Here is a 13,795-nt window from a genome sequence, read left to right on the forward strand (position 1 = left end):
AAAATTCAAATTTTATATGGAAGACCGACCCTCAGCGCCTAGATTTTTCAAGCTAGCCGCCTTTTTCAACTGACGGAAAAGCTTTATATTAACTTTATAAATGAAGTACAACTATGAAAGGCGATATTAAAAATAATGTATTCAAATACTGCAGTAAAAAACAAAGAATATTTTACGAACATACACATTTCTCCTTCTGTAATACCGCCAAAGCTTCATTAAATAATTGCTTAGATGTTTGAATCATTTCAGTCAAATTAATACAATCCTCTTGTTTTTCTTCTTCGATCATTTTTAATTTGTCTTCCATAATCTTTAATTTTTCGTCAGCAAGTTCCAATTTATATTTCAATTCATCTTTTTCAAGAATTTCGCATTCATCATGTGTCAACGTTTCATAAATTGTACTTTCACTAATTTTGTCTGTTGTAGATAAAGTCGTAGATGGTTTCTTAGAAACAGAAGGTTGAGCTCCTAATGCAAGGGGCTCAGCCACTGGTTCAGTCTTTAAAGAAATCTTCGATGCACGAGAGCCCTTCCTTGTATCTCTGTAACCTTTTATTTCAATCTCCATCAAATTTATTCTTCTTTCTAACTTTCGTTTTTTCACCTTCAATTTCCTATTATCTGCTTCAAGTTCCTCCCATTTACGTCTCTCCTCTGTTAATCTATCATTTAAAGTTTTCACTAGTTCTGACAGCTTTTTAATTTCATTATCAGTTGCCGTTTTCATTGGCGTGAAGAATACACTTTGGAGGGAACACTCTTCATAACGCAAAAGTTGAACACGTAGTTCTTCAATTTTGGCAGCTTTCTCTGCCGATTGTTTTCTAAGAGCGTCTATTTTGGCTTCGGTATTTTTGGTTATTTTTTTATGCTCTTCAATTTCACCATACATTTTATTTAGTTTTGTAGTATTTTCTCTTAATATTTCCTGGTAGTACAGCTCGATATTCTTAATTTGATTCTGAAAATATATACGATCCTTTTGTGAAATTATAATAAGTTACAACGGCATCAATAAATGGCTCTGATATTTAGATAAAGATGATATTTGTAAAACTTGACCATTTAAAAGTGCTTATTGCAACGCCTAGGTATTTGAATAAAGAATATATTGACTTTGACTTTATACGTTTCATTATTTCTTTAGATTACCATATGTGCTATGTGATGAAAAAATCAAGTACAATTTTATGATTAATTAATTTAAAATTAATTTATGATGATTTCGCATCTTATCGATAAACTCACTCTCTGTTCGTTAATAAGCAAATCGTCATGATTGCTCTTCTCGATAAACGTCTGTATCTTCTGCCGGATAGCTGTGGAGTCACATTCCAAGTTTCGCACTCTGCACCGCGCTCCGTCCAATTTCTTCTTCATCTCTTGGTTCTCTTCTTTAAGACTCTTAAAATCTTTCATTGCTTGGTCGACCTCTTTCTTTCGTTTCATCTCTATTTCTCGTATGATCTGAAAATAACATAGGGCAAAAACAAATTTAAGGTTTGAATGCAGGAAAACTGGGAGTCTGTATGGAAAGAGAAGAGTCGTGGGCCCCATACATCACACGACTCTTCTCGTTCCGCACAGACTCTAGCAAATAATTAGCCACAATATTATTAAATGATAGCTGATAGCTGAACAATATGATAGCTGTTTTGTTAAATATTACTTAAAGCCAGAACGCACATCGCTTTGATCCTTCTTCCGAGCTTCAATTAAGTCCTTATGTTTCCCATTTAATTTCTCTTCTAATTCATTAATCCGTTTTTGCAATAGTATGATCTGCTGCGCTCTTCCCTTCCATCCGGCCATGTCGTTCTGCAGCTCTTTAACACTTGTGAACTTGTCTCCCAACTCCTAAAAGTTCATAATAAATATTATTACCTACAGTTATATACATATTTTACAGTCCGAAGCAAATTCTCGTCGATAAAATTAATAGGTACCTGCTGCAGTATCTTAGTAGCGAGCAATATTTCATTTTTCAATTCAAGATTTCTGTTCTTGCTTTCGTATAGTTTTTTGTTGACAACAGCGAGTTTATTATTTAAGTCCTTCAACTCATCAGGATTGATATCTACGGATTCATCTTTGCAGAGACAAACGTGCAGTTTTTCGTTTTCTTTGCTGAGTATATCCAATTGCAGTATTTTTCGTTCTAAAGCAGAGTTTTTGGTTTTATACCTACGGAAATAGGAGCGCTTGATTAGGAACACAGTAGGTGTAGAAGCAGCAGAGTATGAGTGGGACTAGTAAGAGAAGAGGTACTAACTTTTCCAATTCGGCTACAAGATGACGGTTTTGTTTGCACAAGTCAGCGATTTTTGCACTGATAATACCGGCTGATTTTGACGAGATGGCGGGGCCAGTACCAGATATGATATCCCGAATACGCTGGTTCAGGTCCACGACAGTTTTATTTAGTTCCTTGATTTCGGTGTCTTTTGAAAACACCAGCTTTCGAAGCTCGTTATTCTCACATGTCATCACCTGTAGCAAGAAATATTCAAAAGTAAATATGCAGCTAGTAGAAAACCTACCAAACCATTTCATTTTACATTTTACTCAAACCTTTAGCTGTTCAATAAGGTGTGCGTTTAACTCAGGCGGATACAATACATCCTCAGGTTCTGGATTGTCTAACGCAGCCAACATTTTCAACTTCATCTCATCAGTTTCATCTATTTTACTCGCCAATTCTCCTAATTTATCGCTCTTTGTGGGCGTCTTGCCGCTTGTTACTTGAGATGCCGAAATATTTTTTGCTTTATTCATTTTCGGGACGCCAGGTAATTAACTTCTATTTATCTACAAGCAATAAACATGCAATAAATAACATATATTTCGTAAATATCGAACATGCATCGAACGACTACGTTGAATTGAAGGCGTCAAATATGACATGTTTCTAAATTTGAATTTTTACATTTATGTCACTTTGGATTTGAGCTCATGCTTTATTGACGGTATATTTTTTTCGGAACGCATCCAATATTTGATGATGTCGCAAGACTACCAACGTACCAAAACGAACTGTCATGCAGCTGCCTGTCAGCTGCTTGCAATCATAAAATTGATAAACGCAGTTTTTAATTGAAATTATTATATTTGCTACTTCCTGATAACTTCTATTGTGGTTAAATGGATGGCAATTGAGTGGGGTGCATATTATTAGTGTTCCTCGGTGCCTAAACATCGACGGTACGTAAAAAATGAGATAAATCAATACGTCCTTGCGAAGTACTTGTGAGTTGTTCTGCTAGATCTCTCGTCTTATCGTTTTGTAATACAAACAAAACGTTTTCACGGGTAATTAAGTTGGTTATTTCCATGTCTAAGAGTAGTGAGAAATAAGCTTATTCTACCTATTACATTATGTTAACATGTAAGTATATAGTCTACACTAAAGTTGAAATTGTTGAATTGTTGCTGTGTTCGTATATTCAAATTAGAGTTTTGTATATTAGATGGTGATAAGATGTCATAGCGTACTACATAATTAAGTAATTTACATAAGTAATTTGTGTTTGCCATGTGGATTTAAATTGTCGCATTGTTGCTTTTTCTAAGATTGAAATTACATGCAGACTAGGAAAGTCCATAATACTGTTTATGAATACCGCCATTAGTGTATACACCAAATCACGTTTCTGGACACTCTCTACATAGATAGTTAGCTAGAAGTACAGACCCTTTACCAATTATACAAAAAGCATAGTGTATAACCAACTTGTCAAAAATATGTTTGATGAAAATGATGAATATATTCTGCTGGGAAAATTTTATTTAGACCAGTGGTTCCTAACCTTTTCAGTCCGGTCACCCCTATGACTAACTAGGGAACCTGATTTTACCCCTCCCAATGGTAATAAAAAATAAATGGTGTACTTTGTTGTATTGTTATATTAGGTTAGCTTATTACCCCCGTAAAATACCAGTTTTACCCCCACGGGGGTAATTACCCCCAGGTTAGGAACCACTGATTTAGACAAACAAAATGTTGATAGACTCCCAATAAGTCCCAACCATCTGGGAACCCATGTCCCAGTAGAAAATAATTAACATCCAAAATTTACCATTTTTTTCAGCAAAACCATGCCGGGCACAAATCTCATCGTACCGGTTGTGCTCTGGGGCAAGTACGCCCCCACCCACTGCGTCTCAGCCGTGTACCTGTCCAGAGACCAGAAGACGCTGGTGACGGGCTGCTATGATGGACAGATCTGCATATGGGCGGTGGACCCGGAGTCGTTGAAGATGACCCCTCGCTGCTTGCTTGTAGGGCACACTGCTCCGGTTACTTGTTTGTCCAGAGCTTCAATTATTCAGGTAGGTAGATTATAATTTTTGTATCTTTGTGTTTTTTATAATACTATTATTATAGTTTTTTTTTTGTAATTCGACATTTAGAGACTGTATACATCTCTATGGAATACTTTAGTTTGATTTGATATTTGCGGCTTAGATGTATTTTATAATTGCTGATGTGTTTTTTTTTGCTTGTATGTAAATTCCATGTTGACGCATAAAAGTGCCCTTGTGGCCTATTTGGTGAATAAATGTTGATGTTTGATGTTTGAGGCATTATGTGGAAGGGGAAAAAATACTCAACTGTGACATTCCACAGGTAAAGTTGTTAATAACGTGAGCACTAATTACCTTTATTCGTGGTACATAACAACATAATGACTTAACAACAACAAACACAACATGTATATGTCAAATTCTACGAAAATTTGATGTTTACTTGCCCTAGGGGCACTCTGCCCTAGATTGTGTTTCTAAATAACTGCACCCAGACAAGGATTGGCCGCCGAAGTATTTAGCAGATGGCACCATCATAGCTTGCCCTGTCAATCCCTAGAATTGTGTCAAATTTTTGTTTTTTTAATGCCCCAGATGCCAGCCCTTTAAGCCAAATCTCTTAGAAAAAGGGGCAAGCTATGCAAACCTTTCACAGTTGCCAACCCCATTGAACTGAACAAGGCAAAGGACTTAGCTTGTATCAGAAGGACATGACGTCAGAATCCCACTAGTGGGAGTAGTTGATGATTAAGTGATTATATTTATTAATACTTTTTTCAGGATAACAATTTCATTGTGAGCTCTTCCGAGGCTGGTGAGATGTGCACCTGGGATCTTGTAGATGGAAAGTGCCGCGAGAGTGTAAAGTTATCTCAAATACATACCAACATACAGGTAATTGAATTAAAACTGTCATAATCATAGATACATTTAAGTAATTTTACAGTTTTACCTTCTCGCTATATTATCATCAGTTATTAGGATTATATTACAATTGATAAAAAAATATCAGTTATGAGTAGACATACATTCAGGTTACAGAAGGCATTTGCAAGTGTCATTTTAAAAGTCAAACTTCTATGAACTGCGTGGGCTATCAAAATCGCTGCAGACTTTTCTTGGTCTAACTCTATGAGTAGACATACATTAAGTTTACAGAAAGCATTTTTTTAGGAGTTAATTTATACAGGGTGTCCCTAGCCATTGGACAAAGCCGAAATGTACATATGCATTAGGATGTTTAGAACCAGTATACAAAGTATCATAACAATCGGTGTAGCAGTTACGAAGAAATTAACAAATTACGATTCTTTACTTTGGAACAGCCTGTATGTGTTAGTAGCTCCTAGGTAATAAATAGATACATAAATAGTATGAAACCTTCTTCGACCTTTTTGATTATCATTTTTATTTATGACACTAATAAGATTCTGACTTTTGACAAATGTCATCATTACCGCACATTTTCGAACAAATTGTCAAAAGCACTGCTAATGATTAATACAGTATGTTTCTTTTTGTTGTCGATTATTGAAAATAACTTTTGTTAGAAAAATTAATTTTTAACTTATGTTCTAAATAAAAAAATATTAACGTTAGAGCATTCCTGAGAAGTAACCCTACGTGGGATTTCAGGGTTTGTCCAATGGCTAAAGTCACCCTGTATAATTTTTTCAGGCATACCACATGTGCAACAGTGATGACTTGCGACTGTTCTGCAACGGCTACTACGCTGAGATCCTCATCATGGACCCGTTCTCCTTGGAGATACTGTTCTCGCTCAGCTCCAAGATGAACCCGGACTGGATATCTGCGTTGCATGTATGTCTGTTCAGTTATTTATGACACCGATGATTTAACCCTTTATAAGCCATAGAAATGTCAGAAATTTTGCAAAATTGAACCCTATTACTCTTATCACATTCATTGCCACTCAGCCAAACAAGACATCCGCGCCAGGCCACAAAAGTTTCGTCATATAAAGCTGTAGTACCACGATCCCGACTATCGGGTCGTCCGGCCTGGGAACGAAATCATAAAATACCCGATAGTCGGGTTTTCGGCACTGAATGTGTTAATAGCTAATTTGGAATAGGCACAACTCTTCTTCCCCGCGTTATCCCGCCATTTTGCCACGGCTCATGGGAGCCTGGGGTCCGCTTGAAAACTAATCCCATGAATTGACGTAGGCTCTAATTTTTACGAAAGCGACTGCCATCTGACCTTCCAACCCAGAGGGGAAACTAGGCCTTATTGGGATTAGTCCGGTTTCCTCACAATGTTTTCCTTCACCGAAAAGCGACTGGTAAATATCAAATGATATTTCGTACATAAGTTCCGAAAAACTCATTGGTACGAGCCGGGGTTCGAACCCGCGGCCTCCGGATTGTAAGTCGCACGCTCTTACCGCTAGGCCACCAGCGCTTTTTTTGGAATAGGCACAACTGTAATGTGTTTATTTTTCTTAACAGGTATGAGGCAGTCCTAAGAGGAAACTGTCTAAGTTTTTATCCTAGTTGGTATTAATAAGTTTATTTATTTATTTCAGGTACTCCGACCATCATCGAGGAAAGACGACGTCGTTTTGGCCATTTCGATTACAGGGACGGTTAAAGTAAGTCCCTAACCATTTTTCAAGGAATCATTCTGATTTACTTGATTTTTAACCTTAACAGTGTGGGATATAGTTCAAATTAGGCAGATGTTTCGAAAAATATAGGTTATTTATTTATTTATCGTCGTCGTGCACAGAACGTGCAAGTCGTGGAATGAGCGACCTTCTGAGGTGTTTCCCTTGCGCTATGACATGGGGTTCTTCAAGAAGTAGATATTTAGGGTTCTCAAAGGTGAGCCACGCATAAGTGGCTCCTCTGATGTTGCTTATGTCCATGGGCGGCGATGACTGCTTCCCATCAGGCGGCTTGTCTTCTCGTTTGCTTCTTATTTCATAAAATAAAAAACCGGCCAAGTGCGAGTCGGACTCGCGCACGGAGGGTTCCGCACCATCAACAAAAAATAGAGCAAAACAAGCAAAAAAACGGTCACCCATCCAAGTACTGACCCCGCCCGACGTTGCTTGACTTCGGTCAAAAGCACGTTTGTTGTATGGGAGCCCAACTTAAATCTTTATTTTATTCTGTTTTTAGTATTTGTTGTTATAGCGGCAACAGAAATACATCATCTGTGAAAATTTCAACTGTCTAGCTATCACGGTTCGTGAGATACAGCCGTGACAGACGGACGGACGGACGGACGGACGGACAGCGGAGTCTTAGTAATAGGGTCCCGTTTTTACCCTTTGGGTACGGAACCCTAAAAACTGTTTTGAATATTTATTTAAATTCTATGTGTATTTATTTTCCGTCCTCAGGTTTGGTCCCTCTTAGGTCATGAGAACAAGCAATCGGAGCCGATCTATGAAAATGAATCGAAACAGATTCGCTGTCTCAACGCGTTATCACTTAACTGCTGTGCTTACAACCAGCGGACAGTACTGATAGTGTGTGCGAAGTACTGTCAGATATACGACGCCGGTAAGTGTTAATACTGCTTACCTTTAAGGCGAAAACACACTTATCCCACGTATGCAACGTATGCAATGCATTATGACAATCTGAACCCTGAAAGTTGTAAACCATACTTGTCATGCGTTGCGTTGCGTATGACAAGTATGTTTCTAAAGCATACAAATTTCAGGGTTCAGATGTCATAATGCATTGCATACGTTACGTACGTGGGATAAGTGTGTTTTCGCCTTTACTAACAAAGGTTATGAACTCGCACTATACAGTAAAAAATGTAATTATGGTCTATAGGTAGGTAACTATACAGACGTCGATAGTTCTGGTTCAGAATTGCAGATGGCGCTTCAAAAATGGTTACAAAAAACCGGCCAAGTGCGAGTTGGACTCGCGCACGGAGGGTTCCGCACCATCAACAATAAATGGGAGCCCCACTTAAATCTTTATTTTATTCTGTTTTTAGTATTTGTTGTTATATCGGCAACAGAAATACATCATCTGTGAAAATTTCAACTGTCTAGCTATCACGGTTCGTGAGATACAGCCTGGAGACAGACGGACGGACGGACGGACGGACAGCGAAGTCTTAGTAATAGGGTCCCGTTTTTACCCTTTGGGTACGGAACCCTAAAAAGTGGCACCAGAAGGATCTCTTTATCCAATATATTAAACTACTCTATGCTGGTAAATGTTTACTAGGACTGACATTGACAGATTCAAAAGAAAGTCGAATCAGATTCGCACCGTTTCTCAACTGTTTTTTTCAATCAGTCGGTTCTGTGAAGTACAGTCGTCAAAGATATGTTTACACTTTTGCACCTTACTCTTTTGTAATAAGGCGAAAAATGTGAACACGTCTTTGACGTCGACTGTACATGGGCGTTCATCAAGGATGCATCATGTCTCCGATACTGTAAACCAGGGATGTTGCGGATGCCGACTTTTTGACATCCGCGGATGCTGATGCGGATTTTTAAAGGCTCACTTCCGCGGATGCGGATGCGGATGCGGATGCGGATGTCAAGATAGTACCATAAAAAACGTCAAATATCACATTTTAGTAATTTTTATTTCAAAAAACCGGCCAAGTGCGAGTCGGACTCGCGTTCCAAGGGTTCCGTACATTAAGTCCCACTCACGCTTGACTGCTCATTTCTAATAGTTTTTTTTGGTTAATGACTAAATTACCTAGCAGTCTAGCACTTACGCCGATGCTAAGACGTTCCTGTACCGACCTGTTCCACATCCGCATCCGCATTAAATCCGCATCGATTTTATGCGGATGCGGATATTCGCAACATCCCTGCTGTAAACCGTGTAACGTTTCCAGGCGATTTCTCCGTGCTCTGCTCGATCCAAGCCCCGACCGGGGAGCGGTGGATGTCTGGCGACTTTCTGGCGCCCGATCGCGTGCTGGTCTGGTCTACGGAAGGCAAAGGCTACCTGTACAGGCTGCCCGCCAAGTACGTACTGTATAAGGCAATCAACTATTCCTTGTTGTTATTCTGTCCCATCAGCGAGGAGAGAGTTGTAGCATAGATTGTTAGAACAACTGCTGTGCCATGTTCATAGAGAAAAAAATACATAGCGTGCTCACTCCATACATCAGTTTTAGTACCAAAAAGACTATTAGCATCTAGCATCGAGTAGCGGAACTATCAGTACTGCTACTTGACAATAGATGTAGCACCGACCGGAAAGTCTTATGCTGTTGAGATAAGACTTTCCGGTCGGTGCTACATCTATTGGTCAAGTAGCAGTACTGATAGTTCCGCTATTCGATGCTAGATGTAGACACTGAAATTAATAGTCTGAACTGATGTATGGAGTGAGCACTCTTGTCTTACTATATTTCTCTATGATAAGGGTCAATCAACTATTCCTTGTTGTCATTCTGTCCATAGAAGGTAGCATCCTATAGAAGTGGTCTACGCGTGAGGGACAAAACATACGCAATGCGATGCAATGATTGGTCAAATTTATTTGTTATGGTGGGCAACAAATGAATTCGACCAATCACGGTGGAATTAAACAAGATGTGAGACTGTGACAAGGACAAACAATAATAGCGCTTTCGATGCTACTCCTACTGAAAGATACATAAGACTATCCCGTTCTGTCAGTTATCCCCACCACTCATGCCCAATCCAGTTATACTAGATTCATGATTCTGTCCCATCAGCGAGGATACAGTAGTAGCATAGATTGTTAGAAGAACTGCTGCACCATGTTCTACTAACATGCTCAGTAGATGTCCCATTATGGAAAGGTCTTATAACTACCATAAAATGCAAGATTGATTCATTTAAATACGAAAAACCTAGAATTTTAAGTGACTCAGGAGACTGTAACCATAGCAACTTGTGACAAGAAAAAGTTGATTAACCCATAAGTGACTGTACTGTGTAAAGGGGCCCACTTATTAACAGTCCGCCGGACGATATCGGCCTGTCAGTTGTTCGGAACTGTCAAAATTTTGTTCTAACTGACAGGCCGATACCGACCGGCGGACTGTTAATCAGTGGGCCCCTTTACGGTACTGTAACCTCAGTTCCGTATATTAAAGAGAATAGTGTATAGAGAGTTACTGTCATGGTAATATATGTAGCCACAGTAAATTTACTGCCATCTTTCGACAGCAGATTAAAACTGTTAGAACGCCATTGGACCTTGACCCTTATTCTTTCACTGATATGTGTTATTTTTTAAACATTGAAATTAACGCCATCTACCCGACAGTAGGCCAAATGTTATGGCGCTATAGTTCGTCTTTTTAGCATTAGAAAGAAGATAAGCGAACTTGACATGTCTTTTAATTGAAAAACGCTTTTTAAAAATCAGTAACTTATACTTATGAAAGCAGAATAATATAAATGATCGTATTAGATTCATAATTGTTACATATTTGCCGTGACTTATTTTTAAAACATCTTTTTCAATTAAAAGACACATCAAGATTGTTTACCTTTTTTTCTAATGCTAAAAAAACGAACTATATCACTCGAAAAGATTGCACCATGCCTTTGGCCTACTGTCGGGTAGATGGCGTTAATTTCAATATTTAACAAATAAATAGACACCTACATATATCAGTGAAAGAATAAGTGTCAAAGTCAAATGGCGTTCTAACAGTTTTAATCTTTTGTCACAAGATGGCAGTAAATTTACTGTGGCTACATGTAATTTACTTTGACAATCCGCCTCTATTTCAAATTCTCTTTGCGTATATTGAACCGCCTCTTCCTATCTCTATCGCACGCGCATAATTATATTGCTGTACTGTGCGAGCGTGACAGCAATATAAATATGCGTGTACTGTGCGTTGACACTGTGCGAGCGGGACAGCAATATAAATATGCGCGTGCGATAGAGATAGGAAGAGGCGGCTTTTCTTTAGTAGTTTTGGTTGCGGAGGCGTTCGTTTTTGTGTTTGGTTTTAAAGTTGGTGAAGGTGCTGGGATGTGAGATAAAATCGAATTTGTATTTGATGATTGCCTTCTCTGTTTGGCCTAAAGGTTGACTGGTAAAGAATGCCGTGGGGCATTTAGCCCGCCTTTTGTCACTATATCTTTTTTACTGTGCAATAAGTTTAAATGTAAAATAAAAAATATTTTATGCAAATTATAAATTAGAGAATCAAATAAGCACACAATAACATTCCTAAGCTTAAATGTTTACATAGGTAATGACGGACAAACAGTTAAAACACATGTTGTAAAGTCAGGACTGTAAACACGAAGAATTTCGTACGTTTATCTGCCTGTTCCTATCTTTGGCGCACGCGCGTAAATTAAATTGCTGTCCCATGATGTCGGCGGTCAATTCCACACGGGACCAGGCGTGGCTCACTCCGCGATTTCGTCGCTTTGCTACAGGTAGCTAAAAGTACATCCGTTCGGCCCCAATTTTGGGGAAAGCCATAAGCCGCGCGTGGCGCTGTCGCCACCTAGCGGCCATATCTGTGCTGATCGTAACAGACGTGTTTTGTTAGAGAGTGAGTCTTCTGTACTTAGTACTATTATTTATTCTGTGACGGGACAGCAATATGCGTGTGATGGAGATAGGTGCAAGCTTCTCAATGTCCTAAATTCTTCGTGCGTAGCATCCTTACTTTAGAGCTCCACTAAGAAAGGATTTTATTAAAGGGCCTGGATTACCAGTCCGCCGGACGATATCGGCCTGTCAGTTGTTCGGAACTGTCACCTTTTGCGTTTAACTGACAGGCCGATATCGTCCGGCGAACTGGTAATCTGTGGGCCCCTATATTATTTAGCATTAGAAATAAGGTAACCAATCTTGACGTGTCTTTTTATTGAAAAACACGTCAAGATTGTTTACCTTATTTCTAATGCTAAATAATAAAGGTTGCATACAATACTTTTTCTACGACCAAGCACTTACTTTGAAAAAAAAAATTATTAATTTAACAAATATTTTTCATTTAACAAAAATAATACTAATACAAGTGGAATCATATAGGACATAATATATGTAGGTAAACAAACCAAACCCGGCCACCGCGCCCCGCGCCCCACGGCCGGTTGGTCAGCGACACCTTCTTGTAACTCATGAGGCCCTGGTACTTGCTCTTAGTTAAATTACAATTTTGGATAGTTTTTTTTCTCGATTTTGGCCACAGTAGCCTATGGAGACTAACAAGCAACGCTAAGCGGTGTTCGTAGTCTATGGATCTTGCTATATTACGAGTGTCACATGCGCGTTTCTGACTTCTGAAGCAATTTTATTGTTTCTACTATAGAACCTAATGAATATTTTGTAAATTGGCAGCAATGCACTTAGTACTCATCTGTCAGAGATGACAATTAAAATTAGGTTGGCAACAATGTATTTCATACAATATTTTATTAAGTGGTGATTACACGAAGTATCGTAAAAGTACCAAAAAGTGTGCAGTATGTGTATGCACAAATACTTTTTTGGGGAATAGACTAAACACTTGTCTTGACAACTACGAGGGGCGTTCAAAATATTCTCGGTATTGATATCTTACGACCTCTTCTAAAAGTTCTTTCGTTACTGGCCGCTAAGGTTTATTCATTGACATTAAAAAAAAGTATAATTCGAACCGAGATAGTCTTTTGTTTTTCTGCAATTGCTGAACAAACATGAACATCATGTGCGAATTGACAATGTTAACTAAATTAGAACATCGATGCGTGATAAAATTCTTGACAAAACAGGGTAAAAATCAAAAAACCATAAAAGAGGAAATGGATTGTGTTTACCGTGAGTCTGCTCCTTCTTTATCTACCATTCAAAAGTGGTCAAGCGAGTTTAAACGCGGAAGGGAGAGTATTGAAGATGACCCTAGACCTGGCCGGCCTGTAGTAGCTACTTCACAAGAAAATATTGATAAAGTGGAAAAACTTATATTGGAAGATGGTCGAGTGAAGGTAAAATCTATAGCACAAGTAACCAATCTCTCTATTGGTACCGTACATGATATTATACATGACCATCTTAATATGTCAAAAGTAAGTGCAAGATGGGTTCCGCGAATGCTGACTCGGCTTCAAAAAGACATGCGTGTAGCTTGTTGTTCCGATTTTATTGACCTGTGCGGTGAAAATCCTGATGAGGTGCTGCAAAGAATAGTTACTGGAGATGAAACCTGGGTTCATCATTATGACCCAGAGAGTAAACAAGAGTCCATGCAGTGGCACATTAAGGGTTCAGCTCATCCCAAGAAGTTCAAGGTCATCCCTTCAGCTGGCAAGGTCATGGCCACGATATTTTGGGATTGTGAAGGAGTATTACTAATCGATTATAAAGAAAAAGGTGTAAATATCACAGGACAGTACTACGCTAACATTCTATGTCAATTAAAGGATGTAATTAAAGAAAAGAGGCGAGGAAAGTTAACCAAAGGTATTCTGCTTCTGCATGACAACGCCCCCGTCCATACTGCTCATATTGCCAAGGCAGCTATTGTTGAATGTGGG

The 13,795-nt window shown here is 38.7% G+C and overlaps 2 protein-coding genes across 2 annotated transcripts in view; one reads left to right on the forward strand and one right to left on the reverse strand.

Annotated features, from left to right (window-relative positions):
* Nucleotides 1-122: 122 nt before the first annotated feature.
* On the reverse strand, nt 123-2,822 carry LOC134659104 (coiled-coil domain-containing protein 13). Its single transcript, XM_063514711.1, has 6 exons — nt 2,578-2,822; nt 2,279-2,496; nt 1,953-2,190; nt 1,693-1,863; nt 1,255-1,473; nt 123-967 (listed from the first exon to the last, which is right to left on the reverse strand). The coding sequence occupies exons 1-6, from the start codon at nt 2,779-2,781 to the stop codon at nt 173-175; spliced, it is 1,845 nt and encodes a 614-aa protein (XP_063370781.1). The 5' UTR covers nt 2,782-2,822; the 3' UTR covers nt 123-172.
* Nucleotides 2,823-2,997: 175 nt separating this feature from the next.
* The window catches only part of LOC134659319 (WD repeat-containing protein 7), a 135,024-nt gene continuing 124,226 nt past the window's right edge, over nt 2,998-13,795 (forward strand). Inside the window, exons 1-7 of the mRNA XM_063514973.1 lie at nt 2,998-3,207; nt 4,095-4,335; nt 5,092-5,205; nt 5,989-6,132; nt 6,860-6,925; nt 7,682-7,844; nt 9,163-9,295. Coding sequence (XP_063371043.1) covers nt 4,102-4,335; nt 5,092-5,205; nt 5,989-6,132; nt 6,860-6,925; nt 7,682-7,844; nt 9,163-9,295 — 854 coding nt within the window. The 5' untranslated portion in view covers nt 2,998-3,207; nt 4,095-4,101. The remainder of the gene's footprint in view (nt 3,208-4,094; nt 4,336-5,091; nt 5,206-5,988; nt 6,133-6,859; nt 6,926-7,681; nt 7,845-9,162; nt 9,296-13,795) is intronic.

This window comes from Cydia amplana, chromosome 24 (genome assembly GCF_948474715.1).
Source record: "Cydia amplana chromosome 24, ilCydAmpl1.1, whole genome shotgun sequence".
Lineage (NCBI taxonomy): Eukaryota > Metazoa > Arthropoda > Insecta > Lepidoptera > Tortricidae > Cydia > Cydia amplana.